We start from the raw sequence: 10,957 nt of genomic DNA, 5'->3' as shown, positions 1-10,957 counted from the left end.
GGATCTGGCAGATGGGAGCCAGGAGGGGAAGGCTGGAGCAAAGCCAGGATCTCCTAGCTCTGTGCGGAGAGGAAGGGACTTCTGGGAAGGGCCAGGAGAGGGGCCTTGGGGATTGGGAGGCAGCCACCAACCTGACAGATTTTAAGAACTGAACCTGTGAGAACCAGCTCAGGTCCTTGTTTTCAAACATATTAAGGCGTTCCATTTAGAAATTATGAGCAATGTCTATGGAGAGAGGAAAGGGCAACACAAAAATGCGGAGACAGCATGGAGACGCCGAGCACCCCTCTGCGGTTTGCAGCGCCTTCTACAAACCAGAGAATCAAACCCACCAGAATAACATCCTGGCCAAACTACCAGGGGCCTGTGGGCTTTAGTGACCCTCCCGTACCGTTGAATATTTGGCCTAGAAAGGAATCCAAAGAGCCTGAAAAGACACCCAACATTATGGATTTCATTGACGATTCCTCAGAACTCGAGTGTGATTGCGGTTGCAATTTAAAATCCATTCTCCAGAAGAAGGAGAAGAAGGACGTACCCGACACTCCACAGAGCCCTGATGAACCGGATGGCGCAGGACTTTCGAAACCCGCCGCTCAGATGGAAGAGGTCATGGAAGAGGGAGATCGTGACCCACCACAGCCTTCCCATGCGGAAGAAACTATGAATGAAAGCATGGATTCCGGCTACTACAGTTTAATGTTAAGTTAATAAAATCTAAAAAAAAAAAAAAGTTAGTGGGCTGGTTATCATTTGGGAGACAGGTGTGTTGTCTGCTAAAAGAATAAAACGTTTCTTATTTCTCTTTATTGGCTTAGGATGAAGACCTACAAGCAGACGGTGCTGAGAACCAGGCTGGAAAGAGTCTACAGCCCCTAAATGTTTCCCCCATCCCTAAGGTGTAGATATGTTTCTAATCTTTCCACCAATAAAATGTTGTTTGTATTACATGAGTGTGTTCATACTTACCTTAGAGTTGAAAATGGGAGGGCATGAAAAAATTCTGGGTGATATATATTATTCTCCAGGGAGAACTGGGAGCTTTGGGGGTGTGAATGCCCTACTTCATGAAGCCAAAATACAGAACAAAAATCTTAAAAGAGAGGAGGTGTCCCAATGGCTTTCTGGCCAAGATGCCTATACGCTACACAGACCTGCCAAAATGCATTTTAAAAGAAACAAGACGGTTGTATCTAATGTGGATTCTCAATGGCAGGCTGACCTGGTTGATATGCAACAGTTTTCTAAGTATAACAGAGGTTACAAGTACATTTTAACAGTAATAGATATCCTGTCTAAATTTGCCTGGGCTTTAGCTTTAAAGGACAAAACCGGTAAAGAAGTGGCCGCGGCTTTTAACGCTATTTTTAGCCAAAGCGGCAGAAAGCCTGTCAAATTACAAACGGATCGTGGCCGTGAATTTCTAAACAAATCTGTGAATAGCCTATTAAAACATCATGGGATTCATCATTTTGTCACCAATAATGAAGTCAAAGCAGGGGTTGTGGAACGATTTAATAGAACATTAAAAACAAAGATGTGGAGGTATTTCACAGCTAAAAATACCTTTACCTATATTGACATGCTTCCCCTGTTTCTAAAAAGTTATAACCAGAGTTTTCATCGAACAATCAAAACAAGGCCTGCAGACGTCAATGATTCTAATGCTCTAGCCGTGTGGAAAACAGTATATGGGGCCCCTATCAAAACAGAAAAGGAGCATCCGCTCCTTAGAAAAGGAGACCATGTGAGGGTTTCTAAAAGCAAGGGCATATTTGCCAAAGGATATGAACAGAATTTCACCACAGAAGTATCTATTATTGACCAGGTCATCCTAACTGCAAAGAGACCTGTGTACCTGCTGAAAGATTATCTTGAGGAGCCTGTTGTTGGAAGCTTTTACCCTGAAGAGTTACAAAAGGTGAATGTCAAAGAGGATCAAGCGTACAGGATTGAAAAAATACTAGACGCTAAAAGCCGGGGTAGGAGAAAACAATACCTAGTGAAATGGTTAGGCTGGCCTAGCAAATTCAACAGTTGGGTGCTTGCTTCTGAAGTTGGTGAACCTGTGTAGAGGTGGGGGAAAATGGGAGAGAGTGGGTTTTATATCTTGCTCCCTAGTAATAGCAGCGCATCCGTTTTTCCACAGAACACAATTTCGTGCTTTACTATCTCTTTAGCAAGAGCCCTGGAACTTCCCGGGGAGTGGGAAGTAGGGCTCGCTGAGATACAGTACCCGCACACTTGGAATAATCTCAATACTAATACACCTTTTGAAATTGCCAATGAGACCAAGAAATGGTCCTTCATTCTGCAACGGGGGTATTATTCTGAGCTCCCTGTACTTCTTGAAATTATGAACAACCTGATATCAAGAGGTCCTGACGCCCCTGAAGCGCTTCTTCATTATGACCGTGTGACCGGAAAGGTTAGACTTAAAACAAATGGACCATACACAATCCAGGCTGGAGGGAGACTAGCTAACATGTTAGGATTAGTACCCAACCGTCATACCAAAACTCCCCCCTTCAAAGCAGACATCACAGCTGGTTTCAACACCTTATATGTGTACACCGATATAGTGGAGCATCAGATCGTGGGAGACTTCTATGTCCCACTGTTGCGCTGCATCCCTGTACGTGGACAGAGCGACGAATGTGTCAATATTGTTTATGATAAGCCTCACTACATCCCTGTAAGTAAGCATCACATTGACACCATCACCATTGAGATAAAGTCGGACCAGAACAAAAAAGTGCCATTTCGCTCGGGTAAGGTGCTTGTGAAACTACATTTCCGCCCCAGGAGAATACTGAAGCTTTAAAGATGGTATTTGTGAAAACATATGGTGACCCTGCCCTTTATAGAGATTATTACAGGGTCCAAGCCGGTAACGGTCTTCCAGGGTACCATGGAACCCCTGTAATGTACGGATCTGGGCTTGGCGGGATTTTCAGAAGCCTTTTCAGAAAAGCAGGTCCACTTTTGAAAAGAGGTCTGAACATGATGAAACCCCATGTTAAAACAGCCATGCAGAATATTGCTACAGATGTGGTCGGTGAAGTTACTCAGGCAGTTATGAATAAAATGAAACCCACAACTCCACAAGAAGGCTCAGGCCTGATGTATATTCAAAGAAGGCATCGTCAAAAAAGAAAAGCATCACGGGTGAGGTTAATAGGCCCTCCCAGAGCCCTTAAAAGAAAACGTGTAAGCAGAAAGAAAACTCAGAAGCGGAGAGCTGTAAGGAAGAGGAGGAGTCGGCCTCGCGCACAGTCTAAGAGAGATATATTTTAAACTAAAACCATGGCTTTTATCCACAGCGGATCTGAAGAATGCACAAAATCTGAATTAGACCTATTTAGTATTGGACCTACACAGACAAGTATCGAGAAAAGTTTGTATATTGAGGTGCCCCCCTTGACGGCTCTGACAGAATCTGCGCCGCTAGATTTTTTCATTGCAGGAAATGGTGACGATTATATGGATCTCAATAATACGCTCTTATATCTAACCTGTAAGATTACTAAGGATGATAATACAAACATTCCTGCAACTGCCGAAGTTGGATTGGTGAACTATCCTATAGCCTCCATTTTTAGTCAGCTGGATGTGGTTTTGGGCGATAGGCTGATCAGCCAGAGCAATAACTGTTACCCTTACCGTGCTTTCATAGAATCTGTGCTGAACTACAGTGAAGACACTCTAGCCACCCAATTCTCTACAGGGTTGTTCTATAAAGATACCGCTGGAGAGCATGAATCGGCAGATCTGGAGGGGAATAATCACGGCTTTATTGAACGAGCAAACCTGACACGTGGAAGCAGAAAACTAGATCTGCTGGGACATCTCCACACAGACCTATTTTTTCAGGAGAAACTGCTTCTAAATGGGGTGGATGTAAAAATCAAACTCACACGCAACAAAGATCCTTTCTGCTTAATGACCGATGATGCAGACAGCAGTTACAAACTGCAAATTTTATCAGCGTCCCTTTTTGTCAAGAAGGTGAGAGTGTCACCGGGAGTACGGCTAGGTCATGCAGAAGCTCTGCTGACATGCAACGCCAAATACCCTGTGGACCGTGTAAGCATGAAAGTGTTTAGCATCCCGAGAGGCAGCCGTGTCACCAACCAGGAGAATCTCTTTTTGGGTCAATTACCCAAGCAGGTGATTATAGGCTTGGTGGACAACGACGCCTTCAGTGGAACTTACAACAAGAACCCCTTTAACTTTAAGCATTACGACATCAATTTTGCTGCGCTGTATTTGGATGGAGAGCAGAACCCCACAAAGCCATTTCAACCCAACTTTGAAGATGGAAACTGTGTCAGGGAATACATGAGTTTGGTGCAGACAGCAGGCAAGCATATGAAAGACCGATCTCTTTTAATCAACCGTGACGAATATGCAAGAGGTTACACGCTTTTTGCATTTGACCTTACCCCAGACCAAGACGGTGGAGATCATTATTCGTTGATCAAAACCGGGAACCTGAGGGCTGAATTCCGGTTCGCCAGACCTCTGCCCACTACCGTGAATATGATCGTATATGGTGTTTTTGACAATGTGATAGAGATAAATCACAGGAGAAACGTCTTGTATGATTATATGTAACATGGACAGCGTGCAATTAACCCGCATCCTTTCTTCAAATCCTTATACTCGAAAGCCGTTCTATGGAGTCTTCCCGTGTGACATGCTCCCTAGAGAGAAGCTGATACAAAGACCTGTCTGTCTAGTCATCAACACTCACCCCCACAATCTCCCTGGAGAACACTGGTTGGCTATCTACTTAACAGAAGAAAATACCGGTGAATTTTTTGACTCCTACGGACACCCTCCCGACCACCCGCTCTTTCCTAAAACCATTGTTAAATTTTTAAGAAAAAACACCAGTAAAACAAGGTTTCAACCCAGAACAGTGCAAGCCTCAGACTCTGTGGTGTGTGGTTACCACTGTGTGTTTTTCCTTCAGCATCGCTGTAAAGGCCTGACTTTTAAAAATATTCAAGAATTATATTCTCACGACTTGCAAAGAAATGATGAAATGGTGGTTGAACATGTAAAAACAAAGAGGAACATGCCAAGGCTTGTCTCATACATGCCCAGACTTGTCCCAAACATGTTTCAACCAGCCCAAGGATGTATAACCTGCAACGCTTTTCATAAACGTTCTTGTCAATAAATAGATCCTCTAGGAAGGATTTTAAAGAATTTTTCTTGTTTGTGTTTTTCTTTTAACTAAAATAAAAACGTAGACTTAAGTGATAATTTTAACTTATTTATTTCTCTTTTTGAAAAAGCATCAGGAGAATCATAAATGGAGCCAATTAGCTGTACTAGACTGTCTCTGTTTTCTCAAAGCTTTGCGGGAGGTCTTGGGGGTGTGAAACAGCACCGGAGTGGCAGCGTTGGGGTTCTTTAGCTTGTCCAAAAATTCTCTGTTGGCATGGTGCTCAACCACAGACGTTGGGACATTGAGCTCTGCCATGGCCCTCATGAAAACATCCCAGCCTTTTGGAACATGTTTGGCTGGTAAAGCATGGGTCTGAGTAACCCCCTTGACTAAATCCAGCATATTGGACCCAGCCACAGGTTCCCCTTTATAGACAAAGGATCCTTTGTCATTCCATGAAGAGATACTCTTGTGTTGCTTCATTTTGGTTAACAACACCCTTGCTGCATTCTTGTATCTGGCAGGCAGGCTTTCCAGGATTTCTTGAAACAGGGGTTCAGAGGAGTTGGCCAATCCGTTTTCAGGGGTCTGTTGCATTTGAGGCAGAATTAGATTTATGTTTTCTTTCTCTGTTTCCTTCTGTCTGACATGAGTCAAATACCTTTGAAGCAAACTGTCATATTGTTTTGCTTTTTCATACTCTGTTAAGTCAGTCCTTTGAAGAATCCTCTGCATCTCAGCATCCAGGGTATATATGGCCTTAGTTCTGATATTTTCATCCTTAGGAGATGAGCCCTTTAACTGTTCTAACTGATGGCTAGGGACCAAATACATCTTTTCTGCATATTCCATTACTACCTAGTTAAAAGGCTGGTTATCAGGGGTACAGCAAAGCTTAACAGCGGACCAAGAAAACCCCCAGACTGCTTCACCAAGACTTTTTTCCTTCTCAGCGAGACTCGCTTGTTACCCAGAGTTTTAATAAGATGGCGCCTCTTTCTCAGTACACGCACCTGATGAGGAGATAAGGGAATGTTGCCTTTTAAAGCGTTCAGGGCTATTTCTGAGATGGCTGCAACCAGGTCATTTGAGGCTGTACATAAAAAAGCTTTCCTCTGGGGTGGGGGCATCTTAACGAGTAGTTTTAAGAGCGCAAGGTTTCTTTTCACACGCCCAGACATGTTGACCCGAAGGGAGTGGTGGGAGCATTATGGTTTGGGAATTAAAGCTGAAGCCTTTTGTAACCACCGGCACCTTTCTTCATGGTATATACTACCGGCCAGTCTGGAGGAAAAATGCCCGTTCGTAACCTGTAAGCTTCTGGCGTGTTAGTCTGCAGATCAATAATCTGGTAACCAAAGGGCTTGCTTGTTGCATCCGCAAAGGCTTCCATGAAGAATTTAGTGTTCCCTGGGTACATCTGACGAGCTAAAGTTGCAATTTGTAATTTATCCCTAGGATTTTTAAACAGCACCATGTATTTTGCATTTAAGCTGATGGTCCGGAAGCTTTTTCCCTTGCAGAAAATATTTTGTGTGATGAAAAAGACACTCAGATTCCTGTGATGAACGTGGACTGTAAACAGTCTTTCAATATTTGAAGTATCACAAGACTGCATTAGATCGTCTATCACTAAGAACTTTATTTTTTTCAGGGGTAACAAATCTTCATTATCAAAATTATCAGGCATACCCTCTACAAATTGAATAAAAGGATATTTGCATAGCAGTTCTTGGTACAAAGGTTGCCAGCAGCTATAACACCACAAAATTTTCTCAGGGTGCACTGAAAACAGACTGTGAGCGTTATCCAACATCTTTTTTACAAATACAGTTTTTCCACAGTTGCTCGGTCCTGCTAGAATAGCTGAGAAGGGGTGTTGCCACCGCGTAGACATATTCAATAACCGTAAGGGAGAGTCTTAAACCCTTCAGTAATCACTCTCTTGTCATAAACCACTCTTTGAGTTTTCTTTAGCTCTTTTGTGTGGATAGACCACTGACGTTTATTTCTAACAATCCCTTGTTGCTGCACCACTATTTCATGAGCACCTCCTTTCTCTCTGTCTGAGGTGCAGTCAAACACCAGGTCCTTCAGACTGTCAAAATTAATTTTTTCACAGTTAGCGACATTCAGTGTGATCCCTTTGACCTTCAAGCACGCTGTACCCCCCGAAAGCTTGTACCCGTAGGTTTTGGGTCCAGCTGATACATATTCTGTGATACGTTGATCTGGGGGGATTTCACTGGTGAGATCGCCCAGGTGATCCCCAAGAGGGGGGGACCATTCTCCCTCTCTACTCACAAAGATGACACTATCTGTATCATGGTACAGAACTCTCTCTTGAAGCTTATCTAACAAAGAATAAAGTTCAATTCTAGCATAAGCGGTTGTAAAACAGGCAATGAACTCATTCTTTCTACCTGCGGTTGTTATGCGGTCAGCAGAGTTTTTCCAGGACACACAAACAGCCTCTTCATCAATGAACTCAAACATCGAAACATTGTAAGCATCAGAAAATACAAGATTGAAGAATTCATCAGGATCCCTCACCACCTGTGTGTTAGTCAGGTTCGTTCTCTGGCCAAATTTTCCCCACAAAGAATTTAAAAACAGCTTGGCAATCTGCCGCTTTGCAGGATTAACAACAATTTCTTCCTTGCGCAAAAGGACCCCCTCTTTTTCCTCAAAATCAGCTATGTATTTATTTTTGTCTTCTTCAGTAACACACCAGTGGGGAAATCCTGATGCCTCCTGTTTCTGGCGAAGATGTAATTTAATATATTCTTCAAATAAACCCCCTGACCGGCGTTGAAAGTTCCACACTTCATAGATTTTCATCACCTTGTAACCCTTTTCTATAGCTACATTCAGCTCTGTAGTACACCAAGTTCCCAACAAACACCTTTCCTCATCTGTATGATTGCAGGGGTCCTGCTGGCGATGTTCTGCACAAGTTGCACACAGTACAAACATGAGCTTTCCACCGATTCTACTGGGCAAAACAGGAAAGAACAAACCACGAGGGGGCAGTATTTTAAGCTTGGCTAAGCCAAAATACTCTGAGAGCGGTCGAAAATTCTCATAAATGATTTGAGGGTGTCCAAGAGGATATACTTTAGTTTTGTTGACATAGGGGTACAGACTGGTAAAATCATAATACTTAATTTCCTCACCCTCTTTGGGCTTGTAGTACAGACAGATAGCGTTTGTACGACCACCAAAGAGAGCACCCCTGGCCTCTAAGGCAGGTGGAAATTCAGCTTCAGCAAGAAATTGCTTCAGCTGCTCATCTGTTTTTTGCTGGGCTGTCCACTGATGTTCCCAGATTGACCGGACCTCATACCCTCTGCTTTTCAGTTCAGCTGCCTTTTGCTGGGTAGCATTGTAAAGAAACTCAAATGTATTCCCCAGAAGCGAGTTCCAGCCGTCTGGAGAATAACATAAAGGGCAACCATGCCAGTAACAGCCGTTAAATTCAAAGGCTGTCTCTTTATTATCTATGACAGCATAGCCATCAAGATAATAGTTGCCGACTTTTACTTCTCCACCATTTAGGGCATGCTGAATCTGAATGTTCTCTTTGTGTTCAAGGTACGAAAGCCATTGGATTGCAGGGGTTGAGAATCGCTTGCAATAATTATGGTACTTATCAGGCTGGGGAATTGCAATCTGATCCTCCTCTAGAAAATTAAACTTGTACATTGCAAAACACACACTAGCCAGGGTCGGGTACTGTAAAGGGTCTATGGCTACCCATCCTTTCTCCCCTGTTTCTGTCTTCTTGTACACTTTTGTCAGATTAAAGATCTCATGTCTATATTTGGTACAAGCTTGTGCCAGAATATTGACATCTTGCTGGCAATAAAAGGCCAGCTCTTTCTGCATGTCAAAGGTTTTTGTCTTGTTGTCTTCATACCATGCTAAAAAAGCCTCCTTTGCCCCAGGCATCATGGTTTCCACACCATAATCCTCAGGTTTAGGCATAGGGCCAACATAATTCCAGTTTTCAGGGGTGTTGAAAAAATGAGGGAAATATCCCTTACATTCATCAAAGCCCAGGGCCTTTGGGAGTCGTGCTAGAGCCATGGGTAGGTGACTAAGTGAATCAATGAATTTTAGATCTACACCTTTCACTTTTACACATATCAATTTACCCCCTTGAGCAATAATATCAACATCCACCTTTTCTTTGACCAATTCTTGGAGGACAAAATAGGAATCATACCCCTTCGAATTGTGGGCTATAAACGTGGTACCCCCAAATTTGCCATCAATTATGAATGTCTTGATAAACTCAGACATGCAACCCTCCCCCTTAAATTCCCAGGTCTGTCCTGCAGGGCCCCACTCAGGCTGTAACACCTCATTTTCATCACACAGATTTGCATGATTAGCTTTTCCTTTCTTACCACCCTTATTCTTCTTTTTACTCATTCCCCCGTCATCCTTTAAACACTCCACAGTTTCCCCCTCAAAGGCTTTGGCAAAACAGTAATTAGGAACATGGACACCTGTACCCTGGTGGGTCTCAATATCGAAAAAAATATACTGGATTGATGTTTTTGGGTATTTTATAGGGTGCATGTAGCACAGATGTTTAGTATCCTTTAGGATAGGACCCCAACAAAGTGTGCACAGCACCCCTCTACATTCACTTTTATCATGGTCAAATGTGACATAACGGCCACACTTCTCACAAAACGTTTTAGGGTCACATCTGACTTTTTCTTCCAAGGCTAGTTTTCTGTGCCTCCTTAAGCAGGCCCCGGATCTACAGTTCAACTTACACCTAAAACATCTTTCCATTTCATCTACTTTAGAAGCACAATCACGTTCTTTACACATTCTGCAATAGTAAAGGCATGAATGTTTGTGAGTAATTAAGTATTACATATTAAACAGAGATTCCTCTTCCCAAAGAGACCTTTCACATTGAGGACCCCATAAAAATGATCTTCATGTAGCAAAACCGTGTATGTTTCTGGATATTGGATTTTCTGTGTCTTAAAAAGACTCCAGCCCTTGTCAGAGTAAAGGGCAACATGGATGTTACACTTTAAATGCTCTTCAACAAATGAAATATCACTAAGGGATACTTTTTTCTGGTCAGACCATCCCAGCTCTTGGTATAATTTAGCAGCGTCTCTCAGCATTTCTACATCTGTGGGAACCTGCTTAGCCATTACTGCCACAAGGCTTGCAGCAAAACATAAATTAGTGCCTAAGTTAGTAGGATCCACCAGATGCTGCTTCTTTTTAGCAATAATTGAGCTGTAAGGTATAGAATCTATAGATCTGGAACGGCCCCCTCCTTGAGGAGCTCGCACAATAGTAATAACCAATCGGAGTGTTCCCTGTGCACAGATGTCCATATTACTCTGCAGGAGGTTACTTATGTGAGATAAAAAATCCTCAGCATTCATAAGATCCCTGACTCTTTGCACTGAAAACAGAGGGTTTGCTAAACCTGCATCTTGTAGTCTTAGTTGGATAAAATCCCCAGGCCCCGCTCTAAAAATTGCCCGATCCAGAACCTCTTGGATAGCCTGATGGACAGCAGCTTCTGCAAAGACATGATTTTCTGAAGGTGGGGGTGGTGGTGGAGGGGTAGGAGGGGCAGGGGGTGGAGGGGTGGGAGGGGCGGGAGGTGGAGGGGTGGGGGTTGGAGGGGTGGGAGGTGCTGGGGGCAGGACTGGAGATGGAGGAGGTGTTGGAAGTAGATTTTGGTGTTCACCTTGGAGGTTATTTGGAAGCAGGCCTGGAGGGCGTGGCAGC

At 43.4% G+C, this 10,957-nt stretch overlaps 1 protein-coding gene across 1 annotated transcript; it reads left to right on the top strand.

Moving 5' to 3' along the window:
- The first annotated feature begins 2,485 nt into the window (after nucleotides 1-2,485).
- LOC149287151 (uncharacterized protein F54H12.2-like) lies at nucleotides 2,486-4,617 on the top strand. Its single transcript, XM_089493518.1, has 2 exons — nucleotides 2,486-2,771; nucleotides 3,467-4,617. Exons 1-2 carry the CDS (start codon nucleotides 2,486-2,488, stop codon nucleotides 4,615-4,617), a joined length of 1,437 nt encoding a protein of 478 aa, XP_089349644.1.
- Nucleotides 4,618-10,957: the final 6,340 nt, after the last annotated feature.

This window comes from Sceloporus occidentalis, unplaced genomic scaffold (assembly GCF_023333645.1).
Source record: "Sceloporus occidentalis isolate IW3139 unplaced genomic scaffold, rSceOcc1.0.p SCAF_64, whole genome shotgun sequence".
NCBI classification, from domain to species: domain Eukaryota; kingdom Metazoa; phylum Chordata; class Lepidosauria; order Squamata; family Phrynosomatidae; genus Sceloporus; species Sceloporus occidentalis.
This window is presented reverse-complemented; position numbering and strand designations above follow the sequence as displayed.